Source organism: Mustela lutreola, chromosome 9 (assembly GCF_030435805.1).
Source record: "Mustela lutreola isolate mMusLut2 chromosome 9, mMusLut2.pri, whole genome shotgun sequence".
In the NCBI taxonomy this organism is placed as follows: Eukaryota; Metazoa; Chordata; class Mammalia; order Carnivora; family Mustelidae; genus Mustela; species Mustela lutreola.
The window spans coordinates 79,290,167-79,307,117 of NC_081298.1; the positions used below are offsets into that span (position 1 = coordinate 79,290,167).

General features: G+C 33.8%; 1 protein-coding gene across 8 annotated transcripts in view; it reads right to left on the reverse strand.

The window, feature by feature from the left end:
* Positions 1-2,084: 2,084 nt before the first annotated feature.
* Positions 2,085-16,951, reverse strand: part of CCDC88A (coiled-coil domain containing 88A) — a 136,219-nt gene continuing 121,352 nt past the window's right edge. The window contains exons 26-33 of one of the 8 annotated variants that reach the window (XM_059187699.1): positions 14,977-15,060; positions 13,794-13,997; positions 13,124-13,195; positions 12,080-12,160; positions 9,758-10,026; positions 9,108-9,570; positions 5,446-5,545; positions 2,085-4,897 (exon numbers count right to left, since the gene is read on the reverse strand). In XM_059187699.1, the coding sequence (XP_059043682.1) occupies positions 5,481-5,545; positions 9,108-9,570; positions 9,758-10,026; positions 12,080-12,160; positions 13,124-13,195; positions 13,794-13,997; positions 14,977-15,060 (1,238 nt within the window). In that variant the 3' untranslated portion in view covers positions 2,085-4,897; positions 5,446-5,480. Of the gene's footprint in view, positions 4,898-5,445; positions 5,546-7,670; positions 9,571-9,757; positions 10,027-12,079; positions 12,161-13,123; positions 13,196-13,793; positions 13,998-14,017; positions 14,466-14,976; positions 15,061-16,951 lie in introns of those variants that run through there. The other 7 variants (XM_059187700.1, XM_059187702.1, XM_059187696.1 and 4 more) reach the window with 7 other exon arrangements.

The window sequence follows — 16,951 nt, forward strand, 5'->3', positions numbered from 1 at the left end:
ACTTTGAGATCCAGGGTCACAAGTGCTACTGACTGAGCTGGCCAGGTGCCCTATAAAAAGGAACTGCTTTTAAAAAGATATATTGAGGTAGTTTTAGTCAGTTCAGAGAGTCCACTTCCCATCGCCCATGGGCACTACTCATTACAGGAATGCCTTCAACAATTGAGAGTATATTAACAATAAACTAAGGCTAGTTAAGATTATCTTACATCTTCTTTAGGCGGTTTACTTGAAAAACAACTTGCAAAAAACCAGCATATATAAAATTATATTGTACATATAGAGAAAAAGGAATATAGAAATACGTTAAATTGTTGAAAGTGGTTATCTTTGGGGAATGAGGATTAGGGAAAGATTTGTTTAATCTTTCTGAGAGGTTAGAAATGTGAATATACTTGGAAAAATTTTTTGTGTCCTGTATATTAAATTTTACTCATCCTCCCTTCAGTTAGGGCATCTGAAACAGTGTAAGAACTCATGATTATGTATTGTCAGTTCTATGTAAGCTAGTTCAAAATTGTGGAGTGAGACACACACTTTTTTGCTTAAATTAAAACCTTCATTATTTGAAGGTCTGAGGTGGACTATATTACGGAAGTAGTTTAGAGTTCTCGTCATGAAAATTCTCATATTTGCCTCTGGTGCAATCAAATGGGATAGTCATGACGTACCCATAGTTTACTAAGTTTGGCCACTCAAAAGTAATTTCCACCTGGTAGTAATAGTGTAACCAGTTTGTTGCTAAGAGGCAAAATAAGTAAAAATGTCATTTCTTGGTATATAGGATTAGAAACTGCAAGTCTACTCATGGCAGAATTTCTATGAAGAGTGACTTTAAGGGCACCTGGGTGGCTTAGTTAAGCGTCTGCCTTCAGCTCAGGTCATGGCCCCAGAGTCCTGGGATGGAGCCTGGCATCACATGGGGCTCCCTGCTCAGAGGGAAGTCTGCTTTTCCCTCTCCCACTCCCCCTGCTTGTGTTCGCTCTCTGTGTCTGTCAAATAAATAAAATCTTAAAAAATACAAAAGTGACTTTAAAAGATGTGGAGTTAGTAAATATTTCCATAAATGATACCTTATTCTAAGGTGCCATGTTACCTTTTACCTGCTGTTTACTACATCTCTAAGAGGAAATTTTAGACTGCTTTGCACATAAAATAAAGGTTTAATGAATAGAAACCAAAGATGGAGGATAGTAGATAGTGCTCTTCCCATCTTATAGTGAAAACCTGCTCAGAAAGACTAACCTGCCCCAGAATACACAACTGGTTGCCTCTCTTAACATTCTCCCTCCCCAAAGTCAATAAATGAAAATGAAAGATACTGCTTTGTGCAATATATTACTGTATTAACCTATGTGAGGATTGACAGAACTGGTAAGATTCCATTCTTTTCCCAAACCTCCAGTACTCATCCCTAAAAGATCTAGAATAATCTAAACAAGATTATGGGTTATATTGGAAAAAAGGTTTTCCAGGGCAAAGGGAAAAGAAAGATAATACTTAGCTAAATTATATGTTATAGTTTTTAAATGATTATTAACCACTTGTTATAAAAATCACCTTTTATTTTTAGATCAGTTTAAGTGAATATTAAACCAACTTAATTTTTTAAGGAGTAATAAAGTCTAAAGTGAAAAATAATGAAATGTTTCTAAAAACATAAATCCAACCAATGATGGTTTGTTACATACTGGCTTCCTGTGGCTGATGATGGGTATTACCAAGTAATAATCATTGCCATTCAACTCCAAATCCCTCAGTAGTATTACTTTTAAAGGAAATGTTACAGCTTTTATATTATTTGATTTGGTATTTAATAACAATTATAAGTACAATGGCAAACATTGAAAGAGAACCCTTAGTAGAAAAGAAAAAGACAGTTTAAAATCAGGTTTTGTTAAAGGGTGTTATAAGTGCAACTTTATCCATAAGCATTCCTTTTAAGGCATTTTCATTGTCCAAATATCTCAACATGTACATCAAGGTTTATATCACAAAATGGGCTCCTTTTGTATTACTCATTCAAGGCTTAAAGAAAAAATACATCTCAGGACGAAGTGTAGCAGAAAAGAAAAACACAAAACTCACTTTCCTTATAAATGTAACTTAAAATACAAAGTCATTTAGCATACATTATTACTCCTCATTGTAATTCCAGATTTGGTACAGCATCTTTTTCACTTCCTGACATAAACTGTTAAGACAGTGCAGGCTGTAATACTTCATTTGTGAGGTGGCTGCAATTCTGTAATATGCACAGTGATTTTTTAATAGGCTTTTACCATGCCTTGCATGAAAGGTGCTACATACAAACCTGTTTACGTGAACTCTTTGGTAACCACCAGTTTAAAAACGTGGACCAAACCTTTCCACATGGCCAGATCTGAAGCACTTTATTGGAGTTCTTTGTGGAAGCTTATTACCCTGTATATTAAATCTTCAGTTTCTTGGGAGGGGGGTTAGCTGTTGATTTAGAAGATAGCCAGATAAAAGCATGTCAGGCCCCAGTCAGGAAAGTGGCCCCAGTAAGTTTCTAGGTAGCCATACTACTTTGTTTGGCAGAAGCAGATTATCTAAGGGAAAGGAGTGACTTCCTACTAAATTTGCTTCTGAATCTTTTGGAGAAAGTAAAATATTCATGAGGTTATTATCTAGTCCTTTCTTGAAATGGTATGAAAAAGGTAATGAATATAATTGAGAATATTCCTACTTTTGCAGTCTTAAGTGTTCCCCCTTGGTTGTCTCTAACTGCACTTTCTCAGGGTCAGCCTCATCAGACCCAGTAATATATAAGCTGCCCCTGAGCATGTTCGATGTGAAGCAATAATGAGCTGCTTAAGTAAATAGGTCCTCTATTTTAGGACATTAGTGTTCTGGAGAGGTCAAGCTGTGGTATGATTCACCCTCACCGGGCCACTTCCTACTCATTAAATTCCAACTTTCAGTTATTGTCCTGGGATGTGTCCTAGTTGTGCAAATTAGATGCTAGTTAATATAAATCTAAGTTACCCACTTACTGTATTTAGCTAAAACATAACTTCTATATTTACTTTCAATTTATCCACCTAAGAATGAATTTACATTTTTTACATGCAAGTATCTCTAGACTGCCATGATGCCCATTATCAGTTTGATTCTTGAATCTAGGGAGTCATGATGGAGAGAGATGGATGAAGGTTTTTTATTTCTTGCCTGCTCTAGTCACGAAGGATTGTTTAAAGTCTAGAGAATAAGTTTTAAATAAGTCTGTTGTGCAACAGTTGTATTTTAGTAAGAATCCTTTGTATTTACATTTACATAGCACCTTTCATCCAAGAGTTTAAAAGTGATTTAATTTTACAGCATTATTTGGTGGCAAAACCCAAGTTAATGGTGGCATTAAGTAAGTCCAAGTTCTCTAAATTCCTTTTTAATTTCTGGTCAACTATACATGCTGTCTTTCTTTTCGTTATGTCTTTCTGAAAGTAGACTATGAACACAATACTGCTAACTGGCCTACCAAAAAGAGGGGGAGGGAAGGTTAGAGAGGGAGAGACACAGTTCTCATGGATACTAGGTTAGTGATGAAACACATAGTTCCTAGACCACACTATGAATATGGAATTATTCCAGAAAGATTTTTAGAGCTGGAAATGAGAGCCTAAGAAGTATACTGTTAAAATAAAAAAGTCATTATCTTTCTCATTTCAGACCTTTAAGATTATGCTGATATTTATGTTAAATAATGAATTTGCATTAATAAGTATCACTGCATTTTTTGATTTCATAAGAAAATAAAACTGTGATATAAAATTGGAGCTACAAAAAAACGGATGCTTCCCTGGGTTAATGAAATCTACTTTTTTTGTGCTTCTTTCAAATGTTTAGGTAACAAATGCATACAAATATTTCAAAAGTACCAATAACAGTTACCAACTTTAATGTATTATTATAAACGACAAAAACAGAAAAGTTCTTATTAATATGTGATAACCTTAAAAATAAATGAGTTCCTGGCAAAATGTAGATCATAGTAAATTATTTACAATTTTTTTTTTTTTTTTTTGCCGTAAGAAAACTTCTTAAGCAACAGTCAGCTCTCATGTTAAAAAAACAAACACACATACATAACCCAATACTAAAGAAGGGAAATGAATTTAAAACACAACAGCATTATCTTGGGAATGCAATTTGTTGGAAAACCACCTTACTAAAAAAGTTTCAGGAAAACACTTTTTAATTACCTTGGATCCACGTATGAATGCTTAGTGTTGCTTAAAGGGTAATACAGAAAGATTAATATTACTGTAAATTTTTATAGCTCCTATTTTTCAGATTTATCTTTATAAACTGAATTTCTTTTGCAGTGCATCAAAATAACTGGTTAAAAAAAAGAAAGGATACCAACACATGCAAGTCTGCTAACCAAGTAAGGCTCTGACATGCCAAAACAATGTTCTCTGTATCTTGATATATAGTACATTCCACAACATACTACAGCATTTAATTTAGATTTACACAACTAAATATAAATGGCTAGATTTTGGCTAATACTTAGCAGAAGCATTAAGCAAACATGGATAAATTCATAAACAAATGACGAAAGAAGTAGACTGTTCTTGGAGTACTTCTTGGAACCTTAAAACACTTGGTCCTTAGTGAGAGAACATCCTTTAATCAGTAGATCTTATCAATACAATGTATAGTAAGTCCTAAAACCTAAAAATTTTGGCAGTTGACTCCAGTAGTGCTCCTTGATTCAAGGAAGGAATGAAGGTTTTTTATTTCTTGCCTGCTCTAGTCACGAAGGATTGTTTAAAGTCTCCTTAAAGATTTGTAAAATGATTCCTATAGTTGGGTGTCTTGTTACTTCAGAAATAAAGGCTTCACACTGAGAAACTGAAGGACACTTTTCTCTCTGTATTTAGTTGGAAGGTAGAAAGAAGAAAGAAAATATAAGAAAAGCTTGAAGATAAGAGAAAGATATAAAAATCAGAGCAGACACTATAAGAACAACATGCACCAGATATGTCTTCTACAGGAAAGAGAGTGACAGAAAGCCAGAGACAAATTTTTCTTCAAGTGGCTCTTCATACAAAAGATATTTAATTTATTGTTTATTCTCAGTTACCAAAACACTGTGGGAAAGTTGTATTCCTACCAAAAAAAAAAAAAAAAAGGGCTTCAAATTAAAAAAGGAATTCCTAAAACATTATTCATGAGTAAAATCAAATTTAAATTAAGAAAAAAAGAAAACTATTTAAAGGTTTGTTGCCTGCACTGACAAGCAGCAAAAACTTACATCAATCAATAAATCTTGCTTGACTAGTAATTAGGACAGAAAATCATGAAATAAGCAAGCAATATTTACATCTGTTAATGCAATGTGCACTTGTTCTTATAAGTAACATGGTTAGTTTGTATAAATGAGACTAATCTCATTTACATTTTAAGCAAGAAACTCACCACTTGGCCCACATGTCATGTAGTGGGTAATAGAATTAGGAGCTTTGCTGCTCCCTAGACCTGCTTTTTGAATTTCTGCTTTCTTGTACTTTGTCCACATCTGCAGGAGAAAAGCATTTCATATTATTTAATCAAATGTTAAACACAATATAATTCATGAAGTTATGCAACTAACAAGCTCTTGTTGAAGGAGAAAGAATCTAACTCTGGGAAATTTATTAATCTAACAGACATCTTATTACTTAAAGACTGATTATTGCATTTTAAAAGCCAGAAATAATATGTCCTTTTAGTAGCGTCAGGTAGATTTACTTACTATGTTTATTTACTAAATGGTCACAATAGTTTTAAAGAAAAAATAACCTTGCATGCAACCACAGAAACATCCACAATGAAGTATTTGTTTCATTTACTGAGAAAAATTTTGTAATGTGCCTACTTTCACTGTTAACAGCTAAAACTGCTTTGGTCACAGGGGACGCATTGGGTCCAAAATGCCTAACAATGTGTTTTTGATGTCACACAAATAGTAAGGGTATGAGTTCTAGAAACCCAGGGCAGAAATGTGAATGCTACTCAGTTTCATCTAAAATCAGGGTACTGAATCTCCAAAGTTTTCCAAATATTCCTTTCTGAAATCGTAGAATATTTATGGATATGTCTTAGAGGAAAAGAGTGCAGCTGCTCAATTGAGTCAGAGTTGGTTAATCTTATCTTTAAGAACAATAATAAGTTAAAATACTAGTGCATCTTTGTAAGACTTACAGCAAGCAGTATGTTGATTTTTTAAAGTTTAGAAAACACTGGCTGTATGTGATTTCTAAGGTTCTCCCATGCTAAAAATTTGGTTCCAAGGGCTATGAAGAAACATAAGGAAGAAACTGGTATTTTCCAAACTTTAAAAAGCTATGACTCCATAGCTGGTGATAGTCTCTGAAGGAAATCTAGCCTGTATTCTCACAGACAATCCCCAAGACACACGGACATGGTATGGATCTGTCTTACATGCACAGTGTATATGTTCTTTTCGAAAACAGGTTATACTATAAACTGTAGCCATTTGTATTAGAAATACTGCTTTCCTGAAAGTCTAATTTTGTAAAATAACCAGACTGTCTTAATATAATAGCACATCATTTCTCTATATTTTGCATAAATAAATTTAATATTTTAAATTTAAAGTGTATGGCCAGATCATTAATATTTAAAAAGTTGAAATGGTTATGAAATACCTCTTGACTCAAAGTGGTAAAAAAGTAACACAAATTATTACATTTTAATCATATGTGACCCCTATCTAATTTCACTTATATTTACCATTAAGTTTTATTACTAGGTTTTTAAAAAAAAGAATAGATGCCAAAAACATTTTTAATGTTAGGACTGACAGCTAAACAACTGACACTAAAATAGATAGATGTATTCATGGAAAATATATATTAGGTGGTACTAAAAAATATGAAAAATTTCTGATTGTGCTTATGTGATTATCTGCAAGCTGGCTGTGAGGAAAAGCACTTTAATCAAAGATAAAAGTGGAGAGGGCCTAGCCCCCCTCCATGATCTTCTGTAAGTCCCAGAAAATGGCTTAATTTAAAGGATAGAAATTTCATTAAGCAAAGATTCTTTGTGGAGTCTGTTTTCTTTGGCTCAATTAATAACAATAATAATTTAATGAAACAACATGTATAGAATAGTGACTTCCTCCCCATTTAGAAAGTTACATTTCAAAGCATTCCTTTCCAGATGGCAGGCTGAGTTATTAGCAGTAATATTTAGGCTGAATCAAAATGACAAAAACATTCCAGAGACAGAGCTAAGATCTACTCCTCCAGAAGTAAGTGAATCAGGGTTATGGCTTTGTTTTGTTTTAATTCTGGGAGTCAGAGATTCAAATTTAGCTGATTCTTCTGTAAAAGTGCTATGACCACAGCAAGATAATTTTTTAAAGTTGATGACACTGGAGTCAGACTTAGAAAATATTTTATCTTATATAGTGTTTTTTTAGCTAAAATTTTGTTTGTGATCCTAAAATTTGTTCTACTAAAAACACATCTGTTTATTTCAATTCTAATGCTATTTTAGCACAATGTACTCATTTAAAAAGCTGTTTTAAGGACAGACACATATAATTTAATAAATAGATTACAGAAGCAACAATCTTCACTACTTTGTAAACTTACTACCTTTTTTGAAAAGAAGTAAAAATGCAAACTTCCAACACATTGAGTATGATTTGATTTATTTCTCTTTAACTCTATATAAAAAAAAGAACTGGCAAGTCTAATGTATTAACTGATTCCAAGTAAAAAGGTCATCTTGAAGGAAAGATGGTACTTGAGTTCTTACATGTATCAGATGAAGAAAATGAAGAAACAACTAATACAAATGCTCCTAGTCACTGTATAAGTAACATGTAAATCTGATGGGGTTTTTAAAGAATTACACTAAATTTATGAGTATCACCAAGGTTTTAAATCTGAACAACTTTATAAATATGGACAGTAGTTAATATTTGCCACAGAAAGTGTTAATGGAGTTATGACTATTTCCTCAAAAATAAAATGGAAGGACAGGAGACACAGTTAAATGGCAAAAGAAAATGACATCTTTTTTACATAGTTTCCTTAACACTGTACATGTGCAACAGGAAGTACACATTCCAGGGGAAGAAAGGAGTGAAGAGTTAAGGAGGAAGAGAGGGAGGGAAGGGGAGCAAAAAAGGAAGAAGGGAGAAAATGAGCATTCTTTTTTGGGAGCAACAAAGTAAACATGACTTGGAAATACCTTCTTGGTAATTATAGCATGCAACTATTTTAATATGCTTCCAGGTATCAAAGTAACAATCTCATATCAAGTGACAAGAAACGTGAAAGAGAAGCATGTATTGTTAAGGTTTTCAAAGTCATGCAGAAAATGTACAATGCAATTAATACTTCATGCAGGCTTTGGTGTGGTTACACATTCATATTTATACACATGCCATCATGTACAAGTGAATACTATGCCACAATTAAAAAAAAAATAAAAGCCTAGCCAAATTATACTTTTCAACAGCAGCTCTTCAAATCAGATTAGAGAAGCACAGTGCATATCAAGTAACATCAGCATGATATTGTGCAGTTTTGATCAAACACAACCATATTCATACCAAACAGTCTGATTATCCTCAGAAACCAACAATGTAGCTTCTGTGTCATCAGGATAGAAGCATGCAGGAGTGATAAGATTATGGCTATCTGTAGAAGTCTGTGGGTTACTGTTACTAGGGTTCTGATAATCAGAAAACAGTTCGTTATCTTTCTTTGCAGCTCTATCCAAAGAGGCAGAAGCCTGGTCAGTTACTCTGGTGATTGGCCTGGGAGGTAACCCACTTATGTTACTAACTAGTTCTGTATTCAGGGATAAAAACGGCTGAGATGGATGAGCCACAGTAAATGACTCCACACTACCTTCGGCTGATATTCCAAATGCATTATTAGATGTATTAACAATGGCAAAAGTTTGGTTTAGAAAATGTGACTTCTCTGTTCTTGAGTTTCTAATCTGGGTATATAGAGACTTGGGCTTATCCGTAGCTAAATCATTTTGTGCATGAGAACCTACAGCATGGGCTGAACTGTGAAGTGTATGAGAGGACCACTGGTGTAAAAGGTACTCACTAGATGCTGCAGTGATGCTGCTTTCAGCAGTAGCTGGTGGTGAATCAACTGATATAGGTAGTCTACTGTCCTTGGTCAAAAAATCATGGATGCTTGTCCTTCGAGTAGTTCCTTCAGCAGTAGAGATCACACTGCTTGCACGAGGTAAAGTAGCATAAGGATTACTATCTTTTGATTGTCGTGACAGAGAAGTTTCTTTTACTAATTTTATCTTTCCTTGAGTGGCTAGTGTAGGTTTTCCTGGAGAGCTAATGAAGTAGGCATCCTCAGACTTGCGAGGATTGGGTCTCACAAATTGTTCCGGCTTACTTGTCCGTCTATCGTGGAAGTCTCCTGGGGTTTTTCCACTTACCGACCTGGCCAAACCACAGCTAACTGGTTTGTTTTTTCCCAAAAAGTCAGAAGATACAGACAAACTTTTCATTACTTCATCTAAAAGATTCTCTTGACTTGAGGATTTTATCTGTTAAAAAAGATATCACAACAGATTAGTGAATGCAGTCAAGCCTTTACTTTCCTGATATATTAGACTGTATGATATAAAATTGCTAAGCACCCCTTAACTTAAAAAGAAGCTCTATAGTTCAGTCACAGAAACTTAACTTGCAGTGTCTATCTAAATTCAGGTCCGACTACTAGATAAAACTAACCTGTATTGAGGTAAGCTTGTTGCTTTCTTCCAAAAACTGTTGTAGAGTAACAACTTCACTTCCAGGGGAACCAGTTTTGATCTTGTGATGTGCTCGACTCTCTAATAATTCAGGCATTTTGTGCTGGAGCATTGGACTTGATCTGGTCTGTCTCTTCAAGTACTGGATTGGACTGCTGCCACTGCTGGACCAAGCCTCATGATCATGAAGCAGGCTAAACTCTCCACTGCTGTGGCTCTGTGGCCTGCTTTGGATATGAACTGCACCTGCTTTTGGAGTAAATGGTGTGTTAAGGGTTCGGTAACAGAAATGAGATTAAAACTATGTAAGTAATAATATTTGTTGACTGGATTCTGATGAATAGCTAAACTGACTTTCAAGCTTTATTTAGAAATGCATAGTAAACTGTGTTCATCTTTCATCAGTCTAACAGTATACTCTAATCTCATTTTGACAAATATTTTAAGTTCTACAAAGGCAAATAATTTGCTTCCACCACTACACTCAGAGCCAAACTATAAAGCAGGCCACTCAATACATTTGCTGAATGAGTGAATAAAAAAATAAGTAAATAATACATTTTTAAAAACTCAGGTTCAAGTAACTGTAAAACACGTCACTATTTAGAACAAAAGATGATTATATAAATTTAAAATAATTTCAGAATGTTAAAACCAGAATACAAATTCAGAAGTTAAAAATTCTAATTCTTTGTCTATGAAATCTTCATTACGTACTTGAAGGTTTCTCTATTCATTCTGAATGAATGAATAAAAAAATATTCAATAATTTTTTTTCAAATTTAAATAGCAGGCATATAAAGGAAATTCAATGGAGATATGATATAGTTATTGAGCAAGATCTAGTAAAAATGTAAAATAAAATACATTTTGTATTTTATTCTTTTTTTTTAAATTTTTTTATTTTTTATAAACATATATTTTTATCCCCAGGGGTACAGGTCTGTGAATCACCAGGTTTACACACTTCACAGCACTCACCAAAGCACATACCTTCCCCAATGTCCATAATCCCACCCCCCTCTCCCAATCCCCCTCCCCCCAGCAACCCTCAGTTTGTTTTGTGAGATTAAGAGTCACCTATGGTTTGTCTCCCTCCCAATTCCATCTGTATTTTATTCTTTAATGTCTGAATCATCTGACTGTTCCTGCTTTCCACTGTTGGTATGTGGCTATATAGCCTTAAAAGATTCAACTGAGGTTTAGCAACTGTACAGAATGCAAATTACTAGTTCTGGAAAAAAGCTCCCTATGTTTAATGCCATTCCTTATGTGGATTCTAACTGATAGCAAACTGTATACATACAGTATCAAGATGGAAAATACAACTCTCCATGGTTCCCTAATCATACAGAGTAAAGTGGGTCATTAAAGAACTTGGCTCAAGTTATATAATATTTTACAAAAGGAAGATTTTCTTAAATTTTCAAATCAGAAAAGAAATTACTTCATATTTTCAGACTAAATTTTTCTACTGAGCATAAGAACATGATTATGTAAATTTAAAAAAATCCTTTCTTGAGATCAGATATTTCAGCCTACTGCAATAGAGTTATAGCATTAATGATAAAATTACAACTGAGACAAAATGATTTTATAATACAAAAAGCAACAGAATACATGCATTCCTTATAATCTGACAATTCTGGACTATAGGGAATAAGTACTTTAGCTATATTTTATAATCTATTAAACAACTCCAGAATCTGAGTAGGCGGTATACCTTTAAGGGAAAAAGTACTAGTCAAGGTCCATAGACATTTATGTAAAAACCTGACCTTAGAATGCATATTAAATTATGAAAAAAATCTTGAAGTAATTTTTTATATAAGTTATATGCATCCATTTGTCTGTTATACACAAATACAACTGTCTTCTTGAATTAAAAAAATTATTTCCCCTTATTTTTGAATAAATTAAGCTAAAAGTATTTCTAAAACCCTTCTGTAATGGGAGTTCAATGTACATGCCTCATGAGAAAATTAAGGACAACCATTTTCATGACGAAGACAAAAACATAAGAAAAGTAAGGACCTACAGATATTTTTGAAGTTAAAAATTACATAAAAATATTTTATCTATGAAGATGAAAAATGGCAACCAAAGTAACTGCTCCTGTTTTTACATTTATATACATTGTATATACTGTATGACAATGTATGAAGTATAAAGTGTTCCAAGAAACTATGTTCTAAACATAGATGATTTGGATTTCATACTTTACCCCAGAAATGTCATCAATCTTCTAATTATAAAATCTGGAAATGGATGGACAATATTAATAAATTTACCTACAGCATACCTTTGACTTCATGGAGTGAAGCATTATTATTACTATTGCTAGTGGATGTTCTGCCACTATCAAGGCTGGCTGGTCTTGAAGCTAAATGAAAAAATCAGGAGACAGTGTAATAAAACTTCTAGCTAATGACATTGAACTTTTACATTCTGATCACAGAATGCTTTGAGGAAGCAATCATGCATACTTTCACAGGCTGAGCATGCCCAGAATTGAATCTTACAGATTAGAGAGCAAAAGCATTTCCAGATAATTCAGTTAGACACTTTAGAATAAGAAACGTCTGAAACACTAGTTGAGATCCAAAGAAAAGAAAATAAAGTGCATATTTAGGTTTGGAAGTGATTTCTAGATGGATACCAGAACTGTTTTGGTTGAGTAGAATGACATGCCAAAAGAAGAAAAGTGCTAGTGATTAGGTCACTTACAACAGATCAAACATGGAACCTGCACACTGCAGAGATGCCACAAACAGGAGGAACATGAGCATCTGCACAGTTAATGTCCTGCATTCCTATCCATAACAAGGGAAACAACTTCACATTTAACAAAACCCTACCCTGTTTCTTAAAATCCTGCTTATAGATGAAATTCTCTCAATATGTTATCCATTTATATATTAATAATTTAGTTTGGCAAGATATGGTTTTGTAGATCTCTCCAGAAACTTAAAAATCTGAAATGCTCACCACTGCAGAACATGTGGTTTCTTAGAGTTCATCCGTTATCTAACTAAATACTTTTTAAACTAATGGTAAAATGTGTTTCTCATAACTTTAACCTTATACGAAAACAGCAACAAAATTACCTATAAGCATTGTGCAGGCATACTTTATGACCAAGAGAGAGACTACTCAGATGAAGCAATAATCTTAAAAGGGGCTAAAAGGAATATTAGAAATATTAGAAATGGTAGAAGTAGCTATGAGATGCAGGTTAGAGAAAACATGCTTGCTGGCAATGCCACATTCGCCAAATCAGTGCCAGAGCCTCAGCATTCCCATTCTGTATGGAATATGTACTCTCTAAGTAAAGTTCATATCTTACCATGAACTCTTGATCCCGTACTAGAATCATCACTAATACCTTGTGGACTTATGTCTTCAAAGGATGTAGTATCTACATAAGATAGCAAAATGGATATAAAAATATTTTTAAACAAAAAAACCATTATAAAATTTCATTTATGCAGATATGGATATTCTCTTTCAATCACATGTAACACATCTTGATTTAACATATTTCACAGACTTAACCAGAAACTGGAACTAAGAATAAGAAACAGAATAGCTGTGATGAATGAAAGTTGACTCGCTTAACACCAGAAGCAGTGAAGCAATCTCCCCAAGGACCCTGCAAAGCAAAGCAAGAGCCAGGGTTGTTCTACGTGGTTTTGTTTGAAGTTGTAGTGTTTTTACTTTTTTTTTTTTTAAGTTTCTATTATCACTTTTTCTCTTTCTTACTCTTTACTTGGCTTAATTTTCCTTTTCCTGTTAGTTAATTAGCTGTTTATTATGAAAGGCGTAGGAAAGATTTTAATTATTTGTATGATGTTTTAAATTTTTGAAATGATTTGAAAATTCTCTCAAATTGAATCCAGACTGGTTTGGTAAATTATTTCAGGTTGTTGCTGTCAAAAAAGTACACATGGAAAAGTCAAATTAAAATTCCTGTTGCCAACAGTTACACCACAGTGCAAAGAGCAGACGGCCTATACCTTTATTATTAACCAACTGCTTGGATCTGAAGCCTGCAGAAGAGTTGACAGTTGAAAAGTTGATGGCTGTAGTAGAGAAGGCCATAGCTCCCAATTCTTTTCTCCTTTTACCCGTTGAAATATCATCAGGAACCTCCAAATTCTCAGTACTACCTGTCCACTGTCCTCCTGCTAGGACCATGGACTGCACCAGGTCATTCATGGCTGGGATGCAAATGAAAGCAAATGAATCAGCATGGTTAATGTATCTGCTCTTATTTCTATCTTGTATTATAAATGATCTGGTTTTTGTCTATGGATTAATGCAAGTTGAACATCAAAGACTATAACCACAAGGTCATTTGAATTATGACATGCATTCAGCTGAATGAAATGAGTAGGCCAAAGGCTGATAAATTTCAGTAAATATTTTTATCCCACATCCACCCCCTTTAAAGATAGGAAAAGGAATTTTACTCTGTACAACTGCCATGCTTTTGCGCAGTGATGTGCAATATAATTAGAAGCCTTCATAATGGGATTTGGTGATGACAGAAATGGAATGAATAAAGGTAAGATGGAGAGCAGTTCTTATACAGCATCATTATTGAAAATGACAAAGAGTCCTTGGTCAGAGCAGGTTACTGAAGAATTCATTTTACGAATCAAGTAAGTATACCATTCAATAAAAACCTGAAAGAGATGATATCCAAAGTGACATTTAATTTGATTATGTAATTACCCATACCACTTAAAAAAAAAGAATTAATATATAAAGAATGACAAACGTTTTCAAGGGTTATAGGCCATTTTATTTATTTATTTGTTTAATTTAGTTCATTAAGAAAATAAATTCCTAATGCTAAAGGTTTTGTTATATTTTAAGTAAATTTCTTTGGGGGAAAAAATCTCAATGGCATAGAAAAAAGTTTCTTTTTTCTGCCAACTTTTAGAAGGCACTGGAAATTTATATTACATGTATGACTAAACATATGTGCATGTATATGTATCAGTGACCATACATATAATGCGAATTCAGTGCCAGTTTTGAAAAAAAAATTTTTTTTCCAGCTCCTTGAATTAGAGGAAGACTGCACTTTGCAAAATAAGAAAATTGGCACAGTCCAGAGAAAGGTTAGTGAAAAATTAGTAATGGAAGCCAGTGTAGTCATTTGAAAGAAGCTGAACTGTCATAAAGTCTTACACATGGAACGACGGTAGCAGGCCTTCATTTTGTCTTTATCCTTCGGTCTGTTCCTCAAAAAGGGCAGTCTTTTCAGTGCAACCACTTTAATGTCAGAGCATGAGGAAAAACAGAAACAGAAAAATGAAAGAAAAAAGGGAGAAGAACAGATGGGAGTTAAATGTTGAAATTAAGGACAGAAATGAATGTCTGAGTTTCAGCTATGTATGCTATACTAAAGCTATTATTCTCATGCTGCTGAGTGATAATGAAATATGAAATATGTACTTTGACACTTTAAAATACTTGGAAAGCACTGAAGACAATGATGAGGAACATATACTTTGAAAGCTTGGATTGGCTGAAGTCCTACAAAACAGGAACTGATTAGAAGTACTTACTGAAGGAACAGCTTTCCTATTAACTAGTTGTTAATAATAAGTTAATAATAATAAGTTGTCAATAAATTGTAAAGGTATACCTTTAAAATTAGGGTTATTGGTGGGCCACAGTATACATGATGAAAATGTACAAGGCTTTCCAATTCTTTAACTTTTTAAATAAAAAGACTTCATCTTAGGGAAAAAAAAAACTTCTTAAGAAAATGTACATTTTGGGCATCTGGGTGGCTTAGTAGGTTAAGCCTCTGCCTTCGGCTCAGGTCAAGATCCTAGGGTCCTGGGATCAAGGCCTGCATCAGGCTCTCTGCTTAGCAGGGAGCCTGCTTCTCCCTCTCTCTCTGCCTGCCTCTCTGCCTACTTATGATCTCTCTCTGTTAAATAAATAAATAAAATCATTAAAAAAAAAAGAAAATGCACATTTTACAAGAGTATTCTATTAATATATATCAACAAAAACAAGGGTGCCCAGGGAATGTTTAAAATAATCTAAAGAAATTAAAAACTTTCATTATTTTCTTAAACTTTAACAAAGGAAATAGGGGGACGCCTGGGTGGCTCAGTTGGTTAAGCAGCTGCCTTCAGCTCAGGTCATGATCCCAGTGTCCTGGGATCGAGTCCCACATCGGGCTCCTTGCTCAGCAGGGAGCTTGCTTCTCCCTCTGCCTCTGCCTGCCATTCTGTCTGCCTGTGCTCGCTCTCTCCCCCTCTCTCTCTCTGATAAATAAATAAAATCTTTAAAAAAAAAAAAAAAAAAAAAACAAAAAAAAACAAAGGAAATAGGGAATTATTTTGGGGGGTTTATTGAATTCTGGTGCATTATTTAACAGCACCAAGAAAATATTTATTCTTCAGAGCAAATTCTTTGAAAAGATGACATGAGCAATTACATTCATTTCATTTTGCAAAAGGCTGACTACAGAAAAGAGAAAAGCTAGCACTAAGCTCTGTTAAGGCTAAAAGATAAGAGGCAACTAATGCAAGCAAAAATGACAGATAAGTATGTATTTATAACATTTTTAGGTATTTTGAAGGGCTTTTTGGATGAGTTTACTAAGAAAAACAAAGGTAGCACTGTGCAGAAAAATTCTATAAGTGAAAATTAGGATTATAACTACAGTAGGTATCATTGGCATAAAAATTAAAATGCTCACTAGAGTCACTAACATTCTTGAGTTATATTTAATCAAAGTTGTTCTCCATTAAATAGAATGCAATGGACATACAGCTTTTTAACTTACTTGACCACTATTAGGAACAGTCCTGATTTTGGCTTTTAATTTGACCTTTTTCTTTTCTAACTTGGTAAACATAACTGTTTTTAATGATTAAAAAGAAATGAACTGAAAGTAATGTAAACATGGACACTTAGCTAAAACAAAGCTGAATGGTTGCAGCATGCACATGTTGTCTTGTTTAGGTACTTCTGTTTCAACTGTTTTCCAAAGACTGCTTTACTGACAGACAGGATAAAAGGAATTTTAAATTTTCCAGTGGTGGAATGTGATCCTTATTATGTCAACTAGTTTGTAGATATACAATGTTTTTTTTTAAACAACATACTCAAATTCAGAGAACATTAGCACTGCTGGGTTTTT